Source organism: Dama dama, chromosome 10, assembly GCF_033118175.1.
Source record: "Dama dama isolate Ldn47 chromosome 10, ASM3311817v1, whole genome shotgun sequence".
Taxonomy (NCBI): Eukaryota; Metazoa; Chordata; class Mammalia; order Artiodactyla; family Cervidae; genus Dama; species Dama dama.
This window is the reverse complement of record NC_083690.1, coordinates 22,072,187-22,096,747: the sequence shown is the minus strand read 5'-3', so window position 1 is coordinate 22,096,747 and position 24,561 is coordinate 22,072,187. Positions and strand designations below refer to the sequence as shown.

Below are 24,561 nucleotides of genomic sequence, written 5' to 3'. Positions count from 1 at the left end.
GACATCAGCCGCTGAGAACGCCTGAAGTGGAAGCCTGTGTGTGTGTGTGTGTGTAGGTGTGTAGGTGTAGGGAGTCTAGGGTGGGAATGTGTCGGGGGTCTCGGTTCCCCCAAGGAGAGCAAGAACTAAGATGAGCCATTTCTTTGTCTCTCCCTACAAAGCCTGGAACATCATAGGCATTCAGTGCGTGCCTGATCCATGCGTCCCTCCCCGTCGGGTGGGAGTTAACTGAAAAAAAGTAGGATAGTTTGAAATGAGAGGATTCTCAGAAAAGAGGAAGGAGTTTAGAAAACTATAGGGGCAGGGCTGGGGAAGAAAAGACTTTGTCTAGAGCAGGCAGATTAAGAGTCGAGTTGGTGCTCGAGAGCATGGGGAGGAGGGCTGCCCCTTGGCCTGGGCCGGGAGCCCAGGGGCGGACGTGGTCACGCCATTCCCGGAAACCTACTTAGAGGATCAAGCAACCAGATCGGTCTCAGGTGGCTGCAGGGAGCAGCTACCATGTGACCTCAGGAGTCCCTCCAGGAGTCCAGCCAGCAAGGGCCTTGCTTTCCAGGCTGGCTCTAGGGTGACCTGGGTAAGAATTAGGAAGCTAGACCTCTGTGTGAAGGCGTGCCGGGCTGACCTCTGTGACCACGTGTGTGCCGGTAACTGGCCTAACTCTACAGAGGGGCCCGGGAAGGCTCCACAGTGATGTTGTGGTTCCGCTAAATGACCAAAGGAGATATGTCAGTGCTGCTGGTCTCCAGACAGGGGGTCAGGAGAGGACAGAGGGGCTGCCCGTGGGCTCTGGAGCCTCCTCATCCCTTTCCCACTGAGTTCTGAGTCAGCTGAGACTTAGATCCAGGAAGCAGGTGGATCAAAAGCAGCAGCTTTACCTTAGCGGCAGCAGTTGCTGAACATGGTTTGGATATTCCTGTAACCAGACAGGGCTTCCGACTCAGATATGGCCTCTGGGGAGGGCTTTAGGGGGGTCTTGGTCTCTACAGAGTGCAGGCTGACCACCCCAGAGTTAACGAGGCTACCTGTGCCCAGCAGAGAAACCCAGAACAAGAACAACCAGCTCTTTCTCTCGCCTTTCGAGAAAGGTGAACAGAGTGTCGGTTCCCATTGAATAGTTGAGTCGGGAAGGTGGGACTTCCTGCTTTATGGATTTTTAAGGATCAGAAAGGATGCAGAGAGAGAGAGAAAGGATTGCTTCCTCTGTGGTGGGCTTCCCGGTGATGACTGGAGGAAGAGAAACCCCTGCTCTGCCACGTGGCGATGACGCCAGAGGCCGGCTCTGAGTAGAGACGGCGCCTGCGGTGGGTGCCCCGTTCTTCATGTGCCTTCCCGTGCCGCCTAGGTGCCTTGACCCTGACTGCTTCCTCTCCTTCCTCCCCTAGAGCTGGAACACTGCGGGCATTGGAGAAACCCTGACCGATGACCTGCCCACCTTCAGTCTCACCCCGCTTGAGTACATCAGCAACGTAAGAACCTCTGCACGCTTTTCTCTCTGCTGGTCACAGCATCTGAGACCGCGTCTCGTCTGACCCTGCCAGGTGCAGTGGTCCTGGCTGCCCTGGTGCTGTCTGGACCTGTGCTTTGGGACAGTCTCCATCCATAGCCAGGAGTTTAAGGAAATGCAGCTGACTTCCTTAAGTCAGCTGGTGAAACACATATGGATTTTGGAGCCTAACACATTCTGCCCCTGACCCATCCCTCTCAATGTGAGATGTGGCCAATACCTGAGGGCTTCAAAGTGCGAGTCCAGTAGGACAGGGTCCCCAACCTTTAGGATCTAGCACTTAATGATCTGAGGTCGATAGAGCTAATGTAATAATAAGAGAAGAAAAATATACAATAAATGTAATGTGCTTGAATCATCCCCAAACCACACCCCCAGCCATGGAAAAACTGTCTTCCATGAAACTGGTCCTTGGTGCCAAAGATGTGGGAGACCACTGCAGTAGGAGATTCAGAACTTGGGAAGATGGGAAGCAGGTGGTCAAATTCTTCATGACTTTTCAGAAGAACAGTGTATCATAGTTCTGAGTTCAAATCCAAAAAGCATGTAGTGAGCACCTACCTTATTCCAGGTCTGTGTGCTTATGTTTAATTTCATAGCAGCAGGTACATCTCTTCCCTGGTGGCTCAGACGGTGAAGAATCTGCCTGCAGTGTGGGAGACTTGGGTTTGATCCCTTGGTTGGGAAGGTCCCCTGGAGGACGGAATGGCTACCCACTCCAGGATTCTTGCTTGGAGAATTCCATGGACACAGGAGCCTGTCCATGGGGTCACAAAGAGTTGGACACAATTGAGTGACTAATACTTTCACTTTCAAGTAAATCTCTTAACAAGAATTTTAGTTATTTATACAGGCTTAATGTTAACAAAGAACAGAATGAGCCTTGCAGGGGAACAGGGGCACTTCAAGCCCCTTCACCTTTCTCCCTTGGGAGTTGATTGTCTCCCAGACATCTGCATGTGGCCTCTCCTTTCATTGCCCTTCCTACAGTCCAGCGCTGTTGCTTTTAAATGTCGGTGAACCTCAGAAATACCATCCGGGAGCAGCAGATCCCAATCATGTCTTCCCCATACTGTGGGAGAGTTCTGTGATTTTTCAGGGGTGATTTTGAGATGCGTGATCTCTGCCATGAGCGTTCACTTTAAGACTCATTGTAAGTCATGACTACTGAAAAGATGGAAAAGAATTTTAAGAGTAAACGCTATACAGTTAGAGGAAGCCTGTGTGATCCCACTGGTGAGTAGCAAAGAGAATGGCCTTCCTCACTGTATTCATTGAACAGTGTCAGGTCCACAAGGCAGTCGTTTTCCTCTGTTTTTCAGGGCATTATCCAATATCCTGGACTGAGGGAGCTAAAAATGTGAGTTGGTCTTTACAACCAATGAGAAGACTCTCATTTTTAGGACTGAGACTTGTGTGGCGGTGGTGGTTTAGTCGCCAAGTCGTGTCCAACTCTTGCGACCCCATGGACGGTAGCCTGCCAGGGTCCTCTGTCCATGGGATTCTCCAGGCAAGAATACCAGAGTGGGTTGCCATTTCCTTCTCTAGACTTGTGTGTTGCAGTGTAAATTGATTCCAGAAATGATGTTGCTTAGAAGGGACTTGAAAGGTTTTCAAATTGACTTTTTAAAAATTATTTATTTATCATTTTTGGTCCTGCTGGATCTTGATTGCTATGCTTGGGCTTTCTCTAGACGCAGTGGCTTCTCCTCTGGTGGAGCACAGGCTCTAGAGTGTGAAGGCTTCAGTAGTTGAGGTGCACAAGTTTAGTTGCCCTGAGGCTTGTGGGATCTTCCCAGACCAGGGATCAAACCGGTGTTCCCCTGCATTGGCAGGCGGATTCTCAACCACCGGACCACCAGGGAAGCCCCGAACGAGGTTTATCTTCACAACAACTTTGTGAGCCAGTTGGCGGCAGCCGTGTTTTCACATCAGCAGCACCAAGGCTCTGGGGCATGGGAGTGGGGCGGGGAAGTCATTTATCCGGCGGCCGCTCTCTTAGGATGCCAGGATGCTGTATGTGTGTCTCACACAGGATTAATTTAATCCTTGCCACAGCCCTTTGAAGTAAGTGTGAGATCACCCTCATTTCAGAGATGATGAAACCAAGGCCCTGGCTGGCAAAGTCGGGCTGTGTGCCCGACGTCACACAGTGGGAGAGCCAGGACTCAAACCCTGGTCCTCTGACCACAGAGCTTTTCATGTTTCCCAAGTCCCTGCGCTCACCTAGACAGGGTATTGAGGAGTATTTATTGAATATGTGAGAACAGTAGACAAACTTCTAGAGGTCTGATGATAAGCATCTTTTCCCACATTGATTTCCAAAAATTAAACATAGAACTCCCGAGAGAAACCTGGTGTCATGGAATCTCTCTGGGAATCACAGTGATCCCTACAATCTGAGACCCATTAATTGAAGTTTGAGGTGTCAGATTATTGAAAATTTATACCTGACACTTTGCCTTGTTGGTGGATGCCCTCACCCACACAGAACTGTGTGAGCATTATAAGGGGATGAAATAGGAAAACGTCCATGGGAAAAAATAAAATAGCATAGATGCAAGGCATAATGATGACGATTCTTTATTTCAAGTAAAACTGGCTACAGGTTAAAGAGGTACCAAATACAGGAATATGCCTGTGATCTCTGCACATAGTAGGTGTTCAGGAAGTACTGGCTGAGTGGAACTAAAATGGAGAAATTCTAACCCCAAAAGTCAGCATCCTTCTCTTCCTCCAGCCTTGGGGGAAAATGATGATTTTGTTGCCATTTCAAGCTGCAATGTACAGTGGTTGTGGTTATTAGCAAGGTACATGACCACTTGTCTAGTTTGAATAAAAGATTGTGCTAAGTAAAAGAAAAGGCGCTAATTTCATTTATTTTACCATCTGTGTATGTACCTCTTTAAAAGGAGACCAGACTAACAATTTTTTATTAGCACAGTGGGCTGCATTAAATGTTTGGAAATGAAGGCGTTAATCTGGGCTGGTAGCTTTTGGGAGTCTGCCTTAACTTCTGGACGCTTGCCACCGTCTGGGTGTATGTAAGGCCAGAGTGAGAAGATCTTTCTCGGATAGTCCTGGGACGTTAGCTTGCAGAATCAGTATCAACTCTTAAGTGGGAATGAATGTATAGAATCAATATGAAGCCAGAAAAAGCAACAGGCTCCAGTACCTTTGTAAGAAAATATATATTACATCATCATAACCTGAAAGTCAATCTCATTTTGGAACAAAGCATATCCTTACCTTATGCTTACCTTTACTTTGTACTAAACAATTGTGAGTTGTAATAGAAATAGGTGTCTAAAATGTATGCATGATGACACACACATGACTAACCCTGAGTTACTTTATGGCTCATCTCTGATGTCTTGTAACCCTACCTTTGCGATTCTTCACCAACCAAGAAGGTTTGTTTTCTAGAGTTTGTGTTTTGAAAACATACAATTTTCCCTCCAGATTAACTTATAAACTGCTTTTTCCCCCCCAACAAAACTCCTTCCTTCACCTGATTCAGTAAACTGGAAGGAAGAGACCCAGATCCAAATCCAAAAGACACAATTGAAATTCTTGCTTGACCATGCACTTGTTGACATTAGCATCTTACCGGTTTTTCATCCATGAAGAGTAATAATAACATATTTACACAAGTGCTTTAAATTTTACAAAGCACTCTGGTAATCCATTACTCATTTGAGGTAGAGCTCACATTGAGTGCATTCCAGAAATATTGAGGCCATTAGTGAGAAGGATGAATCTATGATCTACATGCAAACCGGCAGTGCTTTTATTTTTCAGACGTTGCCTAACCCACATTACCACACTCTGGACAGATCAGGCCTGGGGCTGCCAGCAGGTCTCGCAGTTTTGTCTGCCCACCGTTTGCCTTCGCATGAACATACTGCATATGCAATCTTTACGTGCATGCGTCAGCGCCGGGCTGACAGCGCTCTCTTTTGTTTCAGATCGGGCAGTATATCATGTCCCTCCCCCTGAACCTGGAGCCCTTCGTGACTCAGGAGGACTCAGCCTTAGAGCTGGCCTTGCATGCCGGGAAGCTGCCGTTTCCTCCAGAGCAAGGTGAGAGAGACGTGCGGGACAGGGAGCAGCGGGCTGGGATGTGATGGCAGGCTCCTTGCAGCCTCACCCGCATCACACACACGTCCTCCACACGCCCACTGAAATAGGTGTCCGAGTGCACAGGAGTGGCTGGGAGAGACTGGGGTTCTCTTGTACCTATGGAGGGACTTCTGCAGGATGGAGGGGGTAAGGGAAGGCTCACTGTGTGCAGCGTGTCCCGGGGTGAACCCCCCGAGTGCCCTCAGCGGGGAGGTGGTGGCAAGTGGGCCTGGGCTCATAGGCATTCACTGATGATAGACGGGAGCTCATGGGGCGAGGGGCTCGCTAGGTGCGCTCTCTGCTCCCCCTCTCTGTGGGCCACGTGCAGAGTAAAGTGGACCCTTGTGAGAACAGTTCTTGTCAGAACAAAAATAAACTCTCCAGCACAGAGGTTTGCATTTCCTGTCCAATTGCCTCTGACTGCAGCAAGCTCCCAACTCCCCAAGGCTCCTGGGTCTATAAACTGACAAGGTAAAAATATGACACATGAACACGTTTCCTTTTCCTCATTATCTTGGCCTGACAGATTTGAACAGGGGCCATGTACTCTCCGATCCAAAAATCATCTTATCTCTAAATTGGGCACGATAGGCCTCCCTCTTTAAGGCTGAACAGACAGAAAAAAAGAATCACTTGGTGTATAAAGGATTCAGCAGCTCAAGAGAAGACACCACACTGAAAATAAAATCACAACGAAAGATTATAAACTAAGGGTTGCTAAAAGGGATCTCATGTAAATGCAGATTAGAAAAAAGATGACTGCATCACTGTTAGAAGAAGTTGAATCAAATCAGAAGATAATAAATAGGACTAAGTGATTCATGTGGGTAACAGGTGGATTCCATAGTGAACCGTAGTAGTCAGGTACCCTAGTGTGTCCAGTAATGTAGCACCGATGTGTATAAAGAAGAAGCTGATAGCCATGTAATGGCAAAACCGCATGAGTACTGAGAAAACGTCATACCTCTCATTTAGGCTTTGATGGGAAAATTAATAAGAAAAGAGAAATTGTTCGTATAATCAGTGTATTTGACTGAATCAATACGTCAAGTTTTTATCCCACAGAGAATTAGGATTGTTGTCAAATTTCCACAGACTGTAAAAGTAATACAAATAAAAACTGTAAGTTTCATAGGATTATAAATATTAATGATACTCATATAATTTTTTGGCTGCACCACCTGACATGTGAGATGTTAGATCCCTGACCAGGGATTGAACCCAGGCTCCCTGCAGTGGAAGCATGGCATCTTAAGCATTGGACCACCAGGGAAGTCCCTGATACTCATATAATTTTTGAAAAAAAGAATAATTCTGTTTAAACTTCAGATTTAAAGTGTGAAACCTGCTAAGCTAACCTATGAGTGAGTATTAATTAATCTTAGGGATAAGGAAGAGAAGACTTTGAAATGAAAGAAATTGTAAAAAATATAAATGATAAGCTGGAAGAAATAGTAGCATATATGATAGATGATGGTTAATATCCTCATTTTATAAAAGTTCTTATGAATCAGTAAGAAAAAAATGAACACCCACAGAAAATTAAGTAAATAACCTGAAGGCATTCAAATAAGCTAAAACATATAAAGAAATGTTTAACCTCAGTAATTCTCAAAGAGCTGCAAATGGAAGTAACATAGTTTATTTATTTATTTATTTTTTAAACATTTATTTTTATTTATTTGGCTGCATAGAGTCTTAGTTGTGGCATGTGGGATCTAGTTCCCTAACCAGGGATTGAACCCAGCCCCCCTGTATCAGGAGCACAGAGTCTTAGCCACCGGACCACAGGGGAATTCCCTTTTTTTTTTTTTTTCCATAGTTTATTTTTTATAACCTATCAAATTGACTGTATATACATCCATATATTTTAAGTGTTTATTTAATATTTGGCAAGGTGGAGGAAAACAGTTTAAACTGTACAGTTTGAATTCCTGAAGGACTATTTGACATAAGATCAAAGGCCTTAGAAATGTGTATACCTTTTAGATCAGGAGTTCTGCTGTATAAGTGTGCTAATAAAATAATCACAAGTATAACTCTGTGAATGTGCATCCCAGCATTGTTTATAAAAGCAAAGCATCAGAAAGAGAAATAAATTTTGATTAGAATTTTTTTGGTATATCGTAGAGCTAAATGCTCTACAGCCATTAAAACATTCAGTTCAGTTCAGTCTCTCAGTTGTGTCTTGACTCTTTGTGACCCCATGGACTGCAACTTGCCAGGCTTCCCTGTCCATCACCAACTCCTAGAGCTTGCTCAAACTCATGTCCATTGAGTCAGTGATGCTATTCAACCGTCTCATCCTCTGTCATCCCCTTCTCCTCCTGCCTTCCGTCTTTCCCAGCATCAGGATCTTTTCCAATGAGTCAGTTCTTTGAATCAGGTGGCCAAAGTATTGAAGCTTCAGCTTTAGCATCAGTCCTTCCAAAGAATATTCAGGACTGATTTCCTTTAGGATTGACTGATCTCCTTGGAGTCCAAGGAGTCTCAAGAGTCTTCTCCAACCCCACAGTTCAAAAGCATCAATTCTTAGGTGCTCAGCTTTCTTTATGATCCAATGCTCACATCCATACATGACTACTGGAAAAACCATAACTTGGACCAAATGGACCTTTGTCGGCAAAGTAATATCTCTGCTTTTTAATATGCTGTCTAGGTTTGTCATAGCTTTTCTTCCAAGGAGCAAGCGTCTTTTAATTTCATGGCTGCACTCACCATCTGCAATGATTTTTGGAGTCCCCTCCGAAATAATCGATCATTGTTTCTATTGTTTCCCCGTCTATTTGCCATGAAGTGATGGGACCAGATGCCATGATATTAGTTTTTTGAATGTTCAGTTTTAAGCCAGCTTTTTCACTCTTTTTCACTTCCATCAAGAGGCTCTTCAGTTGCTCTTCACTTTCTGCCATAAGGATGGTGTCTTCTGCATATCTGAGATTATTGGTATTTCTCTCTGCAGTCTTGATTCCAGCTTGTGCTTCATCCTGCCCGGCATTTTGTATGATGTACTCTACATATAAGTTAAATAAACAGGGTGACAATGTACAGCCTTGACATCCTCCTTTCCCAGTTTGGAACCAGTCCGTTGTTTCATGTCCAGTTCTAACTGTTGCTTCTTGAATTGCACACAGATTTCTCAAGAGGCAGGTCAGGTGGTCTGGTATTCCCATCTCTTTAAGAATTTTCTATAGTTTGCTGTGATCCGCACAGTCAAAGGCTTTGGTGTAGTCAATAAAGCAGAAGTAGATGTTTTTCTGGAACTCTCTTGCTTTTTCAGTGATCCAGTGGATGTTGGCAATTTGATCTCTGGTTCCTCTGCCTTTTCTAAAACCAGCTTGAACATCTGGAAGTTCTCGGTTCACGTATTGCTGAAGCCTCGCTTGGAGAATTTTCAGCATAACTTTGCTAGTGTGTGAGATGAGTGCAATTGTATGGTAGTTTGAACATTCTTTGACATTGCCTTTCTTTGGGATTGGAATGAAAACTGACCTTTTCCAGTCCTGTGGCCATTGCTGAGTTTTCCAAATTTGTTGGCATATGGAGTACAGCACTTGCAGAGTGTTATCTTTTAGGATTTGAAGTAGCTCAGCTGGAATTCTGTCTCCTCCACTAGCTTTGTTTGTAATGATGCTTCCTAAGGCCCACTTGACTTCACATTCCAGGATGTCTGACTCTAGGTGACTGATCACACCATCATGGTTATCTGGGTCATGAAGATCTTTTTTGTATAGTTCTTCTGTGTATTCTTGCCACCTCTTCTTAATATCTTCTGCATCTGTTAGGTCCCTACGGTTTGTCATTTATTGTGCCTGTCTTTGCATGAAATGTTCCCTTGGTATCTCTAATTTTCTTGAGGCTATCTCTAGTCTTTCCCATTCTACTGTCTTCCTCTATTTCTTTGCATTAATCATTGAGGAAGGCTTTCTTATCTCTCCTTGCTATTCTTTGGAACTCTGCATTCAGATGGGTCAGTCTTTCATTTTCTCCTTTGCCTTTCACTTTTCTTCTTTTCTCAGCTATTTTGTAAGGCCTCCTCAGACAACCATTTTGCCTTTTTGCATTTCTTTTTCTTGGTGCTGGTCTTGATCACTGCCTCCTGTACAAGGTCACGAACCTCTGTCCATAGTTCTTCAGGCACTCTATCAGATCCCTTGAATCTATTTCTCACTTCCACTGTATAATCATAAGGGATTTGGTTTAGATCATACCTGAATGGTCTAGTGGTCTTCCCTACTTTCTTCAATTGCAGTCTGAATTTGGCAATAAGGAGTTCATGATCTGAGCCACAGTCAGCTCCCACTCTTGTTTTTGCTGACTGTATAGAGCTCCTCCATCTTCGACTGCAAAGACTATAATCAGTCTGATTTCGGTATTGACCATCTGGTGATGTCAGTGTGTAGTGTTGTCTCTTGTGTTGTTGGAAAAGGATGTTTGCTATGACCAGTTCATTCTCTTGGCAAAACTCTGTTAGCCTTTGCCCTGCTTCATTTTGTACTCCAAGGCCAAACTTGGCTATTACTCCAGGTATCTCTTGACTTCCTTCCTTTACATTTCAGTCCCCTATGATGAAAAGGACATCTTTTTTTTGGTGTTAGTTCTAGAATGTTTTGTAGATCATCATAAAACCGTTCAACTTCAGCTTCTTCAGCATTAGTGGTTGGGGCATAGACTTGGATTACTGTGATACTGAATGGGTTGCTTGGAAATGAACAGAGATCATCCTGTCATTTTTGAGATTACAAAAATATTTAATGCAGTATACAGTATGAGTCCAGTAAAAAAAAAAAAACTGCTATGTGTATAAGTGCAAGAAGAAAAGACTAGGGGACTTCCTGGCTATCCAGTGATTAGGACTTTGCACTTACACTGCCGAGGATATTGGTTTGATCCCTGGTCGGGGAACTAAGGTCTGTTAAGCTCTGTGGTGAGGCTGGAAAAAAAGACTGGAGAGCGCTCACCACCACTGTTAGTCGGTGTATCCACTTTGAAAACAGTTTGGCGTTTTCTAATAAGAGTGACAGTGTGCATACCCTCAGCCTATCGGCTTTACTCCCAGATGTATATCCTAGAACGTCTTCCATAGGTGCCCCCACATTTATCTGTAAGGGTATTTGTGGTGACTTGGTACTAGCCACAAACTGGAAGCAACCCGAATATCCATCAACAGTCAGCGGACACCTACATTATGGTGCAGTCATGGGATGAAATAATATGCAGTATTAAAGGTGAACAAGCTACAGCAATACATAATGACATGAATGATTCTTACAAACATACTGTCGAGCAACAGAGGTAAGACAGAATGTGCACAGCCAAAGCTCGAAGGCTTGCTGGGGGATGCTACCTGGGGGAGGCTGTAGAGCATGGTACCCGCGATCCTGCTACGTGTGATTGGAGAGGCGTGTGGGAGGTTTCAGGTCCTGGCAGAGGCCTTTGTCTTGAACATAGAAGTCATTGCACTGGCATTGGCTTTGTGGTTGTTCTGTAAGACGTGTAATTTATTTTATATGTTCTACCACATGTATGATATATCTCATGACTTGTACAAGAAGAAAACCAAAGATTAGACCCTAGGAGTATAAATTGATAAAGATTGTCTGGAGGGTGATTTCCATCAATAGCTACAGGACACCCATCCTTTTTGATCCAACAGCTCTTCTGCATGCCTGTCCTAGAGGGATCCATGTTTGTATGCCCACAAAGGTGCATATGAGGCAGTTCAGTACACAAACTTAGAAAACCCAAATGTCTATGACTCGGAGTAGATAAGTATATTGTGATGTATCCATAATGTTGAAAATTTCTTTTTGATTTTCTTTATGAGAGGTAGAACTGTTTGTACTTAGAGATAAGGTCTTCAAAAATATGGATTTTATATATTGTTAAGACAGAAAAGATCTTTTATTGTTAGGATCTGTTATTGTTAAGACAAAAAAGCAGATACAATATAATACATACAGTATTATTTATGTTTTGAAAATACCCCACCTCACCAGAAATGTCTATTTCTGCATGCATGTTTGCATGTAAAGTATTGAATATGGATCTGGCAGAATATGAACCAAACTCTCTTCCCTTGTGGTTTGATTAATTTCTTTAGTATTATGTTTAGATTCCTTTCTAATTATCTTTTGTGTATCTACTGTAGGTTTTTGTTTTGTGCTTGCCATGAGGTTCACATATAATAGTCTGTGTGTGTGTGTGTGTGTATACATACACACACACATATTTCAGTATATTTTAAATTGGTATAAACTTAAACTTGAATACATTTTAAAAAACTCTACATTTTTACCTCCCCTATCACATTAAATTTTTTATGTCATATTTTTAATCTTTTTGCATATCCCTTAACTAATTTTTAAAGTTAATTTTACTACTTTTGTGTTTAACTTTCATACTAGCATCTACTGCCTTTACTATATATTTACCTTTTACCAGAGAGATTTTTATTTCATGTTTTCTTATTATTAGTGCCTTTTCTTTTCAGCTTAAAGAAGACCCTTTAATATTTCTTGTAAGGCTGGTTTAGTAGTGATGAACTCCTTTAACTGTTAACTTGTCTTGAAAACTTTTTATCTCTGTTTCAGTTCTGAATGATAGCCTTGCCTGACAGACTGTTCTTGGTTGGAAGTTTTGCCTTTCAGCACTTTGAATATAACATGCCAGCCCCTCTGGCTTGAAGAGTTTCTATTGAAATATCAGCTGATAAAAAAAATTAGCTAATAATGTTATGGGGTTTCCTTGCACATAGCAAGGTTGTTGTTTTTTTTTTTTTTTTCCCCATTGCATTTAAGATTCTCTCTTTAACTTTTGACATGTCACTTGTGAAGTCTGTTGGTGTGCTTCTCTTTGGGTTCATCTTATTTGGAACTCTCTCTGTCCTGGATCTTGATTTCTGTTTCCTTCCTCAGGTTAGGGAAGTTTTCAGCCATTAGTTCTTCAAATAAATTTTCTGCTCATTTCTCTCTTCTCCTTCTGGAACCCCTATAATGCAAACGTTATTCTACTCGATGTTGTCCAATAAGTCTCTTAAGTTATCCTCACTTTTTAAACTTCCTTCTTTTTGCTGATCTGTTTGAATGAGTTCCACTGCTCTGTCTTCTAGGTTAGTGATTCGTTCTTCTAGTTCATCTAGTCTGCTGTTGAATCCCACTAATGTATTTTTCAGTTCATATTCTTGAGCTCTATTATTTCTGTTTGGTACTTTCTTATATTTTCTCTCTTTTTGTTGATATTCTCACTGTTCATCCATTCTTTGCCCAAGTTGGGTGACCAACTTTATGACCATGAGTTTGAACTCTTTTTCAGATAGATGACTTATCTCTGTTTCATTAAGGCATTTTTCTCAGGTTCAGTCACTTTCATTTGGAAACTATTCCTCTGTTTCCCATTTTGCTTGACTCTCTGTGCTGGCCTCTGTGTAACAAGCGAAAGAGCCCCCTCTCCCAGGCTTGAAGGAATGGCTTTGTGTAGGAAATAAACCTTATCATTCAGCTTCGCCCTAGCTCTTGGTTGTCTCTTATACCTTTATGATTGTCCAGGAAGCCTGATTTTTTTCTTGATGGGTCCCAGAATGTGCCAAGACCTGTCTGTTCTGAAGGGGGTGATTACATTGAGCACCCAGATTCAGGCTGATTGGAAGCCAGATCTGCAGGTAAGAGCTTTTAAAGTACGCAGGGGCTGCAGTCACAGTCCCTGCTGACCTCCAGACTGGGAGATCTGGTCTGGAGGTGTCTCATGGGCGACAGCTCCAAGAATGGGGCCTTCAGAGGAGTGTGGAAGCTCCTTGCTGGAAGGCACCAGTGAGCCGGGGGAAGCCAAGGGAAGGTGCAAGAGTGATGTCTCCCTGCCTGCTTTCCCTGAGGGCACCTCTGTAGCCCTTAGGTATGTGGCAAACCTGAGGCCAATCCCCCAGGTTGAAGCTTCAGGACAATTAAACGGGCCTTTTTCACACGCAGACGGGTTGTATTTCAGTCTCCTATGTGGTGTCCTGGGTGTGGTATCCTGTGAGAATACCACAGAATTTTCTGATAGAAAAATGTTCAGCATTTTCTGAGAAGAAAAACTCAGTGTTTTCTGATAGAACAAGGGCTTTTTGTCATAATGCGTCAGAATCTACGCCTTAGAGTTGATGTGTTTTGTATTAGTGTCATAGCATAAAAGCATATTACAAGGCTTAAGGATTCAAGGTCTCTTTATAGAATTATCATTGCTCTACAATGAATGAAAGCCACTGTGCTTGTGTTTTGATTGGACATCCCTTTGGTGTCAGTGGTTTGAAAGTCAGTGATATTTGCCACTGAAATTCACATCCATAGACTTATTATATACTGCCTTGGAACTTTGTTTTTAAGTGACACTATGCATACAGACTTCATTTCTTTTTCTATCAAGAAATGTACTTAATTCTCCTTGTTATCCTTGACTCTTTAAGGGCCGTGCTATAATGAGAGTATGTTCTATCTTACTGTTAAACTCTGATTACATATACTTTCTAAGACAGTCCTTTGGATCCTATAAATGAGAATTTTGATGTAATAACTGCTAATAAAATTATACTGAAACAGTAAAAAACAAAAGTTAAAATGTTAAAATGACTTTATTGCTATGGTCCTGCAGGGCCCAGGAGCACAAGCCCCTCTGATCATCAGAGTCAGGCAACCGAGGCGTTCCCTGTGGGGAACCAGCATTGCCAAGGTTGGGAAGGGGCGTGGGGGACAGGGCACGTCTACTTTCAGTGGTGCAGGAGGAGAGTGCGGGGGGCGCACACCCTCAGCTTTCAGGAGGCCATGTCTCCGCATGCCCCTCTGCGCCCCGAGGGAGGGGGAGAGTGCAGAATGGCGTTTTCCAGCACCTCTCCCGCCCCAGGATAACCCTGGATACTCCCGGCCCCTCTGGCTGAAGCTTTAAGACTAGCAACTGAATTTCCTTCATGTGTAATCCGGTCACCTCTCAAACTGCTGCCTTTGCTCTGGTTCCCAGGATGAGTCTCTGTGTTCGAGCTCCTCACATCCCCACAGCTCTCAGATCCCCACAGCACCCCGGGTCCCACTGGTTTCAGAGCTGGATGTTTTGGGGACCTCGTCTGACTGGTGTGGGTCCCAGGGTTGGGGCACCGGATGTGGGGCACAGACAGACCCTTCGCTCCTCAGGGAGGGACTCTGCCTGTGAGATCCCTCCGTGCTGTGTGGGGGTTTTGGTGAGGCTGTGTCTCTGCCTCTCCATGGGGAAGAGGTGAGTTCAGGGTCTTCATGTGTCACCATCTTGATCCAAGGGCTGTAAGTGATTTTTATTTTCATCTAATGGCTAATATACTTTTTTTTTTTTTAAAGAGGATGATCTCTTGTTGCCTTCCCCTTTTATTTTTTAATTAAAAAAGTATTTTATTTACCTATTTATTTCTGGCTGTGCAGCATCTTTATTGCTGCATGCGGGCTTTCTCTAGTTGCAGGGAGCAGGGGCTGCTTTCTAGCTGCGGTGCTCCAGCTTATCACTGGGAGGGGCTTCTTGCAGAGCGCAGGTTCTAGAGCGCGCGCAGGCTTAGTTGCCCTGTGGCATGTGGAATCTTCCCAGATCAGGGATCGAACTGTGTCCCCTGTATGGGCAGGCAGAGTCTTAACCACTGGACCACTGGAGCAGTCAACTCATATGCTTTTTAAGTTTAAAAAAATGTTAGGGGCTTCCCTGGTGGTCCAGTGGTTAAGAATCTGCCTTGCAATGCAAAGGATGCTGGTTTGACCCCCGGTCCGGGAAGATCCCACATGCCTCAGGGCAGCTGAGCCCGTGTGCCGCAGCTGCTGAAGCCTGTGTGCCCTAGAGCCTCTGCTCCTCAGCAAGAGAAGCCACTGCAGTGAGAAGCCTGGGCATCGCGACTCGAGAGTGGACCCCGCTACCTGCAAATGGAGAAAGCCTGTGCAGTGACAGAGACAAGGCACCGCCAAAAATAAATAAGTGTTTTGCTTTAAAATGCTCCCAATAGAAAACAAAAAAAGGAAAACCTTAAAAAAATGTTTAAACTATTTTTCATGGAACTTTACACACACACACACACACACACACACACACACCATGAGAATAGTATAATGAAACCCCAGACACTTACCACCTGGGTTTAAGAATGGCTTCTTGTTTCATATATTCTGCTTACATTTTTTGCTAGAGTATTTAAATCAAATCCCAGGCATCATGTTATTTCATCCAGAAATACTTCATTTTGTATCTTTCACTGATAAGGATTAAATTCGTGTTCAGATTCTTTGGCAAGAGAATGTAGTGCTGTATTTATTGTGTGTTGCCTTACATGAAAAAGAGCATAATATCTTGTTGTTTCACTGCAGATACACATATAGAGATTTACTGAGTATGTGGTGGTTTCCATTCACTCGTTTATTAATTGTTTACCATGTGCTTGACTCTGGGTTGAACATTGTTAAGAAGGAAAAAAACCTTCCAGCCATAAAGTAACACTGTAACAATGGTTGAAAACATAACAAAAAAAAGAAGCTGACCTGGGTAATTTTTTGTTTTTAATCTTTCATCCAGTATGTTATTATGAAAATTGTCAAGCATACAAAAAATTGGAAAGAATTACCCTGTGCACTAGCATTCCAGTCCTCATATTTTTTCTTTTTTAAAGATTTTATTGAAGTACAGTTGATTTACAGTGCTGTGTTAGTTTCTCATGTACAGCAAACTAATTCAGTTATACATATATATAAATTCTTTTTCATATTCTTTTCCAGCATTTTAACAGTGAAAGTTTTATGAAACAGATGACTAAACTGCCAATAGGAACTTTTTGGCTTAGATATGGGCTTCCCCGGTGGCTCAGACGGTAAATGCGGGAGACCTGGGTTCTATCTCTGGGTCCTATCCCTGGGTCGGGAAGATCCCCTAAATAAGGGAATGGGTATCCACTCCCGTATTCTTGCCTGGAGAATTCCACGGACAGAAGAGCCTGGCGGGCTACAGGCTTAGATAATATGATAAGTAGGAGGGAGATTTAAAAATCGTTCCCATGAGGAAATTGAACTTCAGGAACTGAGAAGTGATGTGTCCAAGGTTTGCCCACCCAGTGTGCTAGAGCAGACACCTGCAAGAAGGTTGCAGGCTCCCCGTGTCATGGTCTCCCTTGGTGGAGGTACCTGTTTTGGCCACAGGGAGTTGGGAGGTCTTTGGAGGCAGCTGGAGCTGCCGTGGAGTCATGATTCTGGGCAGAGGAGGCAAGTGCTGCCCAGGTGTGGGTGCTGGGCCCTAGGAGGCTGCCCCACTCCCTCTGACCTGGATTATAGATGGGGGTCAGCTCCTGGTTTGCTAGTCAGGCTCTGGCGGGCCATCTGATGGGCAGGCGCAGAACTCCCCCTGGCCTGTGTGGCTGCATCGGACCCCAGTCTTTGAGACTGCTAAGGGTGTCCCACCTTACCTGACTGCTTTCTTTTCTGAATCCTCACTGTACTGAGTCAATACCAGTTGACCTAAGATGTACCTGTCTTCTGTTTCCTGTGTTGCCCACTGAGACTGCAGCTCTGTGTATACATGCGGCACCTATCATGGCCCTGGTCACCCAGAACAGCCCTGTACAAGCTGGTGAAAGTGAACGTATTAGTCACTCAGTCGTGTCTGATTCTTTGCAACCCCATGGACTGCCACCCTTCACGCTCCTCTGTCCATGGAATTCTCCAGGCAAGAATACTAGCGTGGGTTACCATTTCCTTCTCCAGGGTAGCTTCCCGACCCTGGGATCAAACCTGGATCTCCTGCATTGCCTGCAGATTCTGTACCGTCTGAGCCACAGGGAAACCTGGGCAAGCTGTCAGTGACCAGTTTTTCCTGACCAGGCTCTGCTTCTTTGATGACAACCGTCTTTCCCTCTCCAGGCGACGAGCTGCCGGAGCTGGACAACATGGCCGACAACTGGCTGGGCTCCATCGCCAGAGCCACGATGCAGACCTACTGTGATGCCATCCTGCAGATCCCCGAGCTCACCCCGCACTCCACCAAGCAGCTGGCCACCGACATCGGTGGGTCCCCGCAGCGGGGTGGGGGGGAGGGCCAGCTCTCGAGGAGGGTCGCCCCAGGTCTCCTCTCAGCTTCAGCTCAGGGTTGGTCTAAGAAGCTTTGTTAAAAATGCAGATTCTCCAGTCCCCGCCCCCAGAGGTTCTGACGTGACGAGTCTGGGTGGAAGCCTGGGCACCAGTAGTTTGCCAGATGTCCCCGGGGATTCTCATAGCTGCCAGGGCCGAGAGCCGTTCAGGGGTGCCTTGGTGAGACGGGGTGGGATGGGTGAGGCAGACTGGTGTGATGCCACCCTGCCTTGCCTTGCCTTGCCTTGCCTTCTGCTCATCCATATAATCATCATCCCAACTGACGTTGATTAAGCGCTCACTACGCGCAGGCATGCAGGTGCTGAGCCAAGCTCTCGCGCCCATTGTCTTATGCAGTCTTCAAAACTCCCCTGTGAGGTCGGCGCTCCTGCCTTCAGCGCTCTGATAAGGAAACGGGGCACAGAGCACTTGCGTCACAAGGCCACCTCGCCAGGGTCGCCCTGCGGTCTCCACCCCTAGTACCTCCCTGATTCCCAGGTCAAGGGGTGTGTGCCCGTCTCCTCCCGCTGGCGCACATCCCTGGAGGTGATGCCGCCCTGGGGGGAGGTGCTCTGAGGTTGGGGTGCTGCAGGAAGACGGTTGGAGCGTCTCCCCAGCCTCTTGGTATCATTCCAGTGACTTGCCGGCTCTTTTGCTGGAGGCAGCTCTTGGAGCAGTCAAGGGAGTGGGTGGTGGGAGCCTTGAAGAGTAGCAGCCTGGGGACCCAGTCAGGGCTTTGACCCGAGTGAGCACAGGGCCAAGCCAGCCTCTGGTTTTGCCGAAGCAGAAATAGAAGTGAGATGCTTTCCTCCGGGTCTCGGAAAGTGAGTGACGGAGCCAGGCCTCGAACCCAGCTGTGTGACTCCCCTCGCAGTGCTCATTCGTGGCCAGCTCTCAGCAGTTACAGAGCAGTGGCCAGCTCTCGTCCTGTCACGGGGCACGTGTTCAGAGAAGAGATGAAGAGGTCCCCATGTTCATCGGTGGTCCCTGTTAGTACAGGCGGGAGCAGAGGGGAGAACCAGCAGAACTAGCGAGTGAGATTTGGGGGCCGCCCCTAGAGTCCACTTGTCCACACGTTGCCTTCCCCCACTGTTCGGCTCCCGTCCAGATCCACCTGTTCACTTGCTCAGCAGTGACTGAGCATCTGTTGCATGGCAGCCATCGTGCTAGGAGATGGGATAGAACCAGAGAGGTCTGGACAATTTCTGTGCTCACTGAGCTTCCACCATGAGGGAGTGAGTGGGCTCAGGGCCCAGGAAGCTTCCCGGTGGTATTACAGTAGGGAGCGGTGAGGTCTGTGGCAGCGCAGGGACACCTTAAAGACACAAAGTTAAGCATTGAAACAAAAGCACTCTTGCTTTCTGGACAGAAGATGTTGTGGTCGATCGTGGGCTGCCGCTTCACAGGTCCTGGCCTGCAGTCGAGAGGAGCCCCCAGTCTTATGGGTGCACATGGGCCGGAGGCAGGTGCCTGACTGGTTGGTGGTGCCCTTCCTGGGAAGTGGCTTGTCTGATGGGGCCGTGGGTTCGGGCAGCCAGGACAGAGCAGTCACCATCTACAGGCTGTGCCCTGAGCTGGAAAGAAGACCCAGGGAAGATAGAGCCATGCTGGAGCACCAGCCTATCAGGGAGGAGAGATTGACGCGGGCGGTGATCAGAAAGTAGGGAGGAACTTGCTGGGTGATGTGTCTCCCAGCCCCTGGGAGCAGGAAGAGAGGGAGGAGCCGGAGAGCGCTGGCCGCGCTGCCCAGGAAGGAGGAAGGGAAAGAATGCCCAGTTGTCGACCACCTGCATCACATGGGGTGTGTTCACGGTCCTTGTTCCACTTCACCCACTGAGCGATGCTGCCTCAGGGTACTGACTGCCTCCACGGGTGGAAGCGGAGACACGAGAGGTCAGAGGAGTCACTGAGGTCACCCCAGCCTTGGAAACCCTTTCTCATCCACTCTGCCTGTGCTGCCTGAGCTTGCCTGCCGGTTAGGATGGGGGGCGCTGCTTTTCAGAAGGACAGGCCCCTCACACCCTGTCTTGGAGACTCGACTGGGCCTGGGGGTGGGCTTGGGAATCTGTCTTCACTTGTACCCCAAGGGGTTATATCTGGAATGTGTGGAAACCACATTACACCAGGGATTGCCCCCAGCACCAGCTGCATGCTGCCTGTAGGAGCTGCTTAGATAAACCCTGTGTCTCCTGACCTCTTGGGTTTTCCGTGTGGTCAGTGGGGGCCACTGGGGAGCAGGACTGGGAACCCAGGAGTTCTCAGGGTAGAGTTTCAGCTCAGGTCGGCTGATGGGGCTGCAGAGATGAGTGTGTGGTGGCGATGTTGGCACCTCCTTCATTCATTTAGAATTCCTAGACCTGGGCCTGGGCTGAGCTCGCAGTCATATTTGACCATCCTGTAAAGCACAGTCAGAGTGAAGGCCTGCAGGCTGAGAGCAGGCGTGGCAGCCAGCATCAGGGAGGGGGGAGGGGGGGTGGGGGGTGGGAAGGGGTTGGGGCGACGTCTTGTTTCTTTTTTTTTTTTTGACGTCTTATTTCTACTCTGGGGAGGCCCTCGGGGCTCATCCACTTGGTCCTGACTCTGTTGGTCTATGTCTGTCTGCTCCCACCCCACAGACTACCTGATCAACGTGATGGACGCCCTGGGCCTGCAGCCGTCCCGCACCCTCCAGAACATTGTGATGCTCTTGAAGGCCAAGCCCGAGGACTACAGACAGGTCAGCAAAGGCCTGCCCCGTCGCCTCGCCACCACGGTGGCCGCCATGCGGAGTGTGGACTACTGACCCCTCCGCCCCCGGCTGACAAGAGGGTCAGGGCCACAGGACTCTCCAGAATGGACTTGCTCTAAAAATCCACCTGGGATTGGGCAGAACTTGTTTCAAAAGGACTTGGTTCATTTGTATAATAAAAAAAAAAAAAGGCTATAAATTAGAGGTTAATTATTTATTAGGAATTTTCAGATAATTTTTTTTAAATGATTCCATCTTGAAAGTGCGATTAATAAATACTATGAAATGAAAGAAGGCCGTTTTCTTTCCGTCTTTTCTCAGTGAATATTTGGGTGCTTCCCATGTGTTGTGCTGTCCACACTGGGATTCATCTGTGAAGGAGGTCCAAGCGGGAAGGGAGAGAGAATTGGCAGGTAAACTGACTAAGGTCTGGCTTCCCTGGTGGCTCAGAATGGTAAAGAATCTGCCTGCAATGTGGGAGACCCAGGATTCGATCCCTGGGTTGGGAAGATGCTCTGGAGAAGGGCATGGCAATTCACTCCAATATTCTTGCCTGTGGAATTCCATGGACAGAGGAGCCTGGTGATCTAAGTCACAAAGAGTCATCCTCGATTGAGCGACTAACACTTTCACTTTGCTTTCCGACTAAGATCATCCCAGATGTCAGTGCTAGAGGCCCAGAGGGCATCAGGTGGCAGTGGCCTGGGAAAAACTGGGTGGGCAACCCCGGGACCTAAAGGATGAGGGTTGTGCGTGGTGACGAGCTCTAGAGGAGTGCTCAGGCTGAGGGCAAAGGCAGACCAGGCCCTGGGCATGTCCACGGTCAGCAGTGGGAAGTGGGAAGCTGGAGATAAGGTCAGGGAGGAAAGAGGGGCAGATCATAGCAGGTCCTGCATGGTAAGGGTAAGGACTTTGACTTTCTCTTTTTCAAAAAACCTGCCAGGTGATGTAGATTCTGTCAGGTTTTTTTCTTTTTTTTTTTAATTAACTTTTGACTGAAAATCCCCGTTGCTGCACGTGGGCTTTTCTCTAGTTGCAGCAAGCGGCGGCTACTCTTCGTTGCAGTGCTCAGGCCTCTCACTGTGGTGGTGTCTCTTGTTGCAGAGCACAGGCTCTAGACCATGGGGCTTTAGTAGTTGCTGCACGTAGGTTCAGTAGTGGTGGTTGCCGAGTTTTCGAGCACAGCCTCAGTAGTTGTGGCTCGCGGGCTTAGTTGCTATGTGGCATGAGGGATCTTCCTGGCTCAGGGATTGAACTCGAGTCTTCTGCACTGGAAGGCAGATTCTTTACCACTGAGTCACCAGGAAGCCCTCTATCAGGTTTTTTTTTTTTTTTTCTTGTCAATAGCTTCTGTATCTGTTAAGATTTTAGTTCTCTATAAGTAACAGAATAATGTGATTTGAGTGACTTAAATAAGAATTGATTTTCGCTAGTAACAGAGAGTCAAATGGTGGTGGCTATGGGCAACAAAGGTCCGTCTGGTCAAGGCTATGGTTTTTCCAGTGGTCATGTATGGATGTGAGAGTTGGACTGTGAAGAAAGCTGAGCGCTGAAAAATTGATGATTTTGAATTATGGTGTTGGAGAAGACTCTTGAGAGTCCCTAGGACTGCAAGGAGATCCAACCAGTCCATCCTCAAGGAGATCAGTCCTGGGTGTACATTGGAAGGACTGACGCTGAAGCTGAAACTCCAGTACTTTGGCCATCTCATGCGAAGAGTTGACTCATTGGAAAAGACCCTGATGCTGGGAGGGGTTGGGGGCAGGAGGAGAAGGGGACGACAGAGAATGAGATGGCTGGATGGCATCACCAACTCAATGGACATGAGTTTGAGTAAACTCCGGGAGTTGGTGATGGATAGGGAGGCCTGGCGTGCTGCAATTAATGGGGTTGCAAACAGTCGGACACGACTGAGCGACTGAACTGAACTGAACTGATGGGTACTGATTTAGCGGCTGGACTGAGTCAGGACCAGCCTCTCTGTGATCTTGACGTTCCCCTACAGGCCTGGTGCCTCATCCTCCCGCAACTAGGCACAGCATCTGCATTCAGAGAGGAAGGAGGCAGAGAGGGGGGTGGCCGAACAGCAGTTCTATCCCTTCCACTGGGGAGGCAGGGGCCTTCCCAGGGCCCCACCCGTGATTTCCTCCCAGGCCTCATGGCCATGTTGGGTCACCAGGCATCTCCCCAGCTGCAAGCAAGGCTGGGAGCACAGGAGCAGGACCGACGTCCGCCAGGCTGGACAGCTCGGTTGTGGGGCGTCCTGTGTGCTGTGGGGGTGTTGAGCAGCATCACTGGCCTGCACCCACCAGATGCCCTAGTTGTGACAACCAACAGTGTCTCCAGACATGGTTCAGGAGACAAAACCACCTCTGGTAGAGAAACCCTGGCTTAGACCATGTAGCATTTCTTGCTGCCTGAACACACGGGGAGAAGGGGAGGCAGCCAAGTCTCTCACAGGCTCCTTTGGAAGTGAACTCTGCCGTGTTCTGAGCCTAGGTGGGCTTTCCTTGTCTCCTAGCCATTGCCTCACATTCCCGTGGAGCCCGGGAATATTTCAGACACAAAGGAACTGCAGGTTGGAGAGCTCTAAGGGGCTTGCCCAGGGTCACTCAGCGGCCATGTGCAGGGCTGGGAGCCCAGAGGCGCCAGCTCCACCTAATCCCACCCAGCTCAGCCTGCCCGTGCCAGCCCCCTGGGAGGGGCACCGCTGTGACCTCGGCCTCTGAAACAGCCCCACCAGGCTGCCAGGGCCGGGTCTCCCTCTGGGTCTGTCTCCTGGGGATTCCCACACCTTCTGTTCCCCACATGGTTGGAAACAGTTTGGCTGGCCCTGAAAGAGCATCAGCTGCAAGCTCGCACCAAGAGAAATATTTTGGTTTCTCACGTGGTAGATCACAGGGATCAAGCCTGGCTCCTCCCTCGAAGTGGGAGCTGGAGACCTGGAACATGGAAAGTGCTGCTTTGAAGTGGAAACCTCTTTGCAGGGACCTCTGCCAGTGTCGGTGAGCACCGCTAAGACAGGCTCGGGCTTGGTTCCAGCTTTGCCACCATCCAGCTGTGTGACCTTGGGAAAGTCATTCACCTCTCTGAGCCTTGTTTCCAAATCTGGAAAACAAGGGTCAGAATGGTACCTAACTCATAGGGTTATTTGAAGAGTGCTTAAGATGAGATGAAGAGCTTCCCTGGTGGCTCAGAAGTGAAGAATCTGCCTGCAGTGCAGGAGACCCAGGTTCGATGCCTGGGTGGGGAAGATCCTCTGGAGGAGGGAATGGCAACCCACTCCAGAATTCTTGCCTAGGGAATTTCATGGACAGAGGAGCCTGGCGGGCTGCTGTCCATGAGGTCCTGAAGAGACGTGACTGGATGACTATCACTAACAGCACAGGGTAGGTGTATAATAGATGCTAATTCCATAGTTCTCCAGCATCTGTAATTTACTTTCCCACTGGGGATAGTGGTAGGAATTACAGAATGCTATTCCTGGGCAATTTTGGAACTGCTCGACTAATTTTTCAGGCTCTGAAGGGCTAGAATAGGATAGCCCTTCTTCCTTCTAGATCCGGAGGGGAGCGTAATGCCCATCTGCTGACTCAGAGCCTGCTTTCAGAGGTGGGCCCATCATCCATCTTTACTCCAGCCCTCAGTACTCCCCAGGAGAGGATAGCACCTGATGCCCACGTCAGCCTGGTCCTTTTCTACAAGCAGCTCTGGGGGCTGGAAGCTCCTCCCACTCTTGCTTCCACGTGTCTCTGAGCAAAACCTTTCACAGGAGTCTGTAAGGGACTATCTGCCATAGACCCCCACCCTGGACAGGCCAGGTAGCATCTCCCATCCTCAGTTGCAGTGATTGGTTCAGGATTAGCATGTGGCCCAGGCTGATCCAAATGAGCCTCATTCTCAAAATTTTTGCTAGGAGAATTTTCTTCCTATTGTGTTGCTGAGCTGAGGGAATGAGTCTGGGACTAAAAGGGAAAGAAAAGCTCATGGAAAGAAACTATGTAAAACAGATGTCAACACAGAAGATAATAAAGCCAGTAGCTGGAGAAATCACTAGATTGAGGTAAACCCCTGGATACAGCCTTGCCTGAAATCCCTGGACTTTAATTACAAGAACC

General features: G+C 47.0%; 1 protein-coding gene across 1 annotated transcript in view; it reads left to right on the top strand.

Moving 5' to 3' along the window:
* COG7 (component of oligomeric golgi complex 7) overlaps positions 1–20,737 on the top strand; it is an 86,237-nt gene extending 65,500 nt beyond the window's left edge. The window contains exons 14-17 of the mRNA XM_061153005.1: positions 1,383–1,466; positions 5,473–5,587; positions 17,509–17,652; positions 20,331–20,737. Coding sequence (XP_061008988.1) covers positions 1,383–1,466; positions 5,473–5,587; positions 17,509–17,652; positions 20,331–20,497 — 510 coding nt within the window. The 3' untranslated portion in view covers positions 20,498–20,737. The remainder of the gene's footprint in view (positions 1–1,382; positions 1,467–5,472; positions 5,588–17,508; positions 17,653–20,330) is intronic.
* The last annotated feature ends 3,824 nt before the right edge of the window (positions 20,738–24,561 follow it).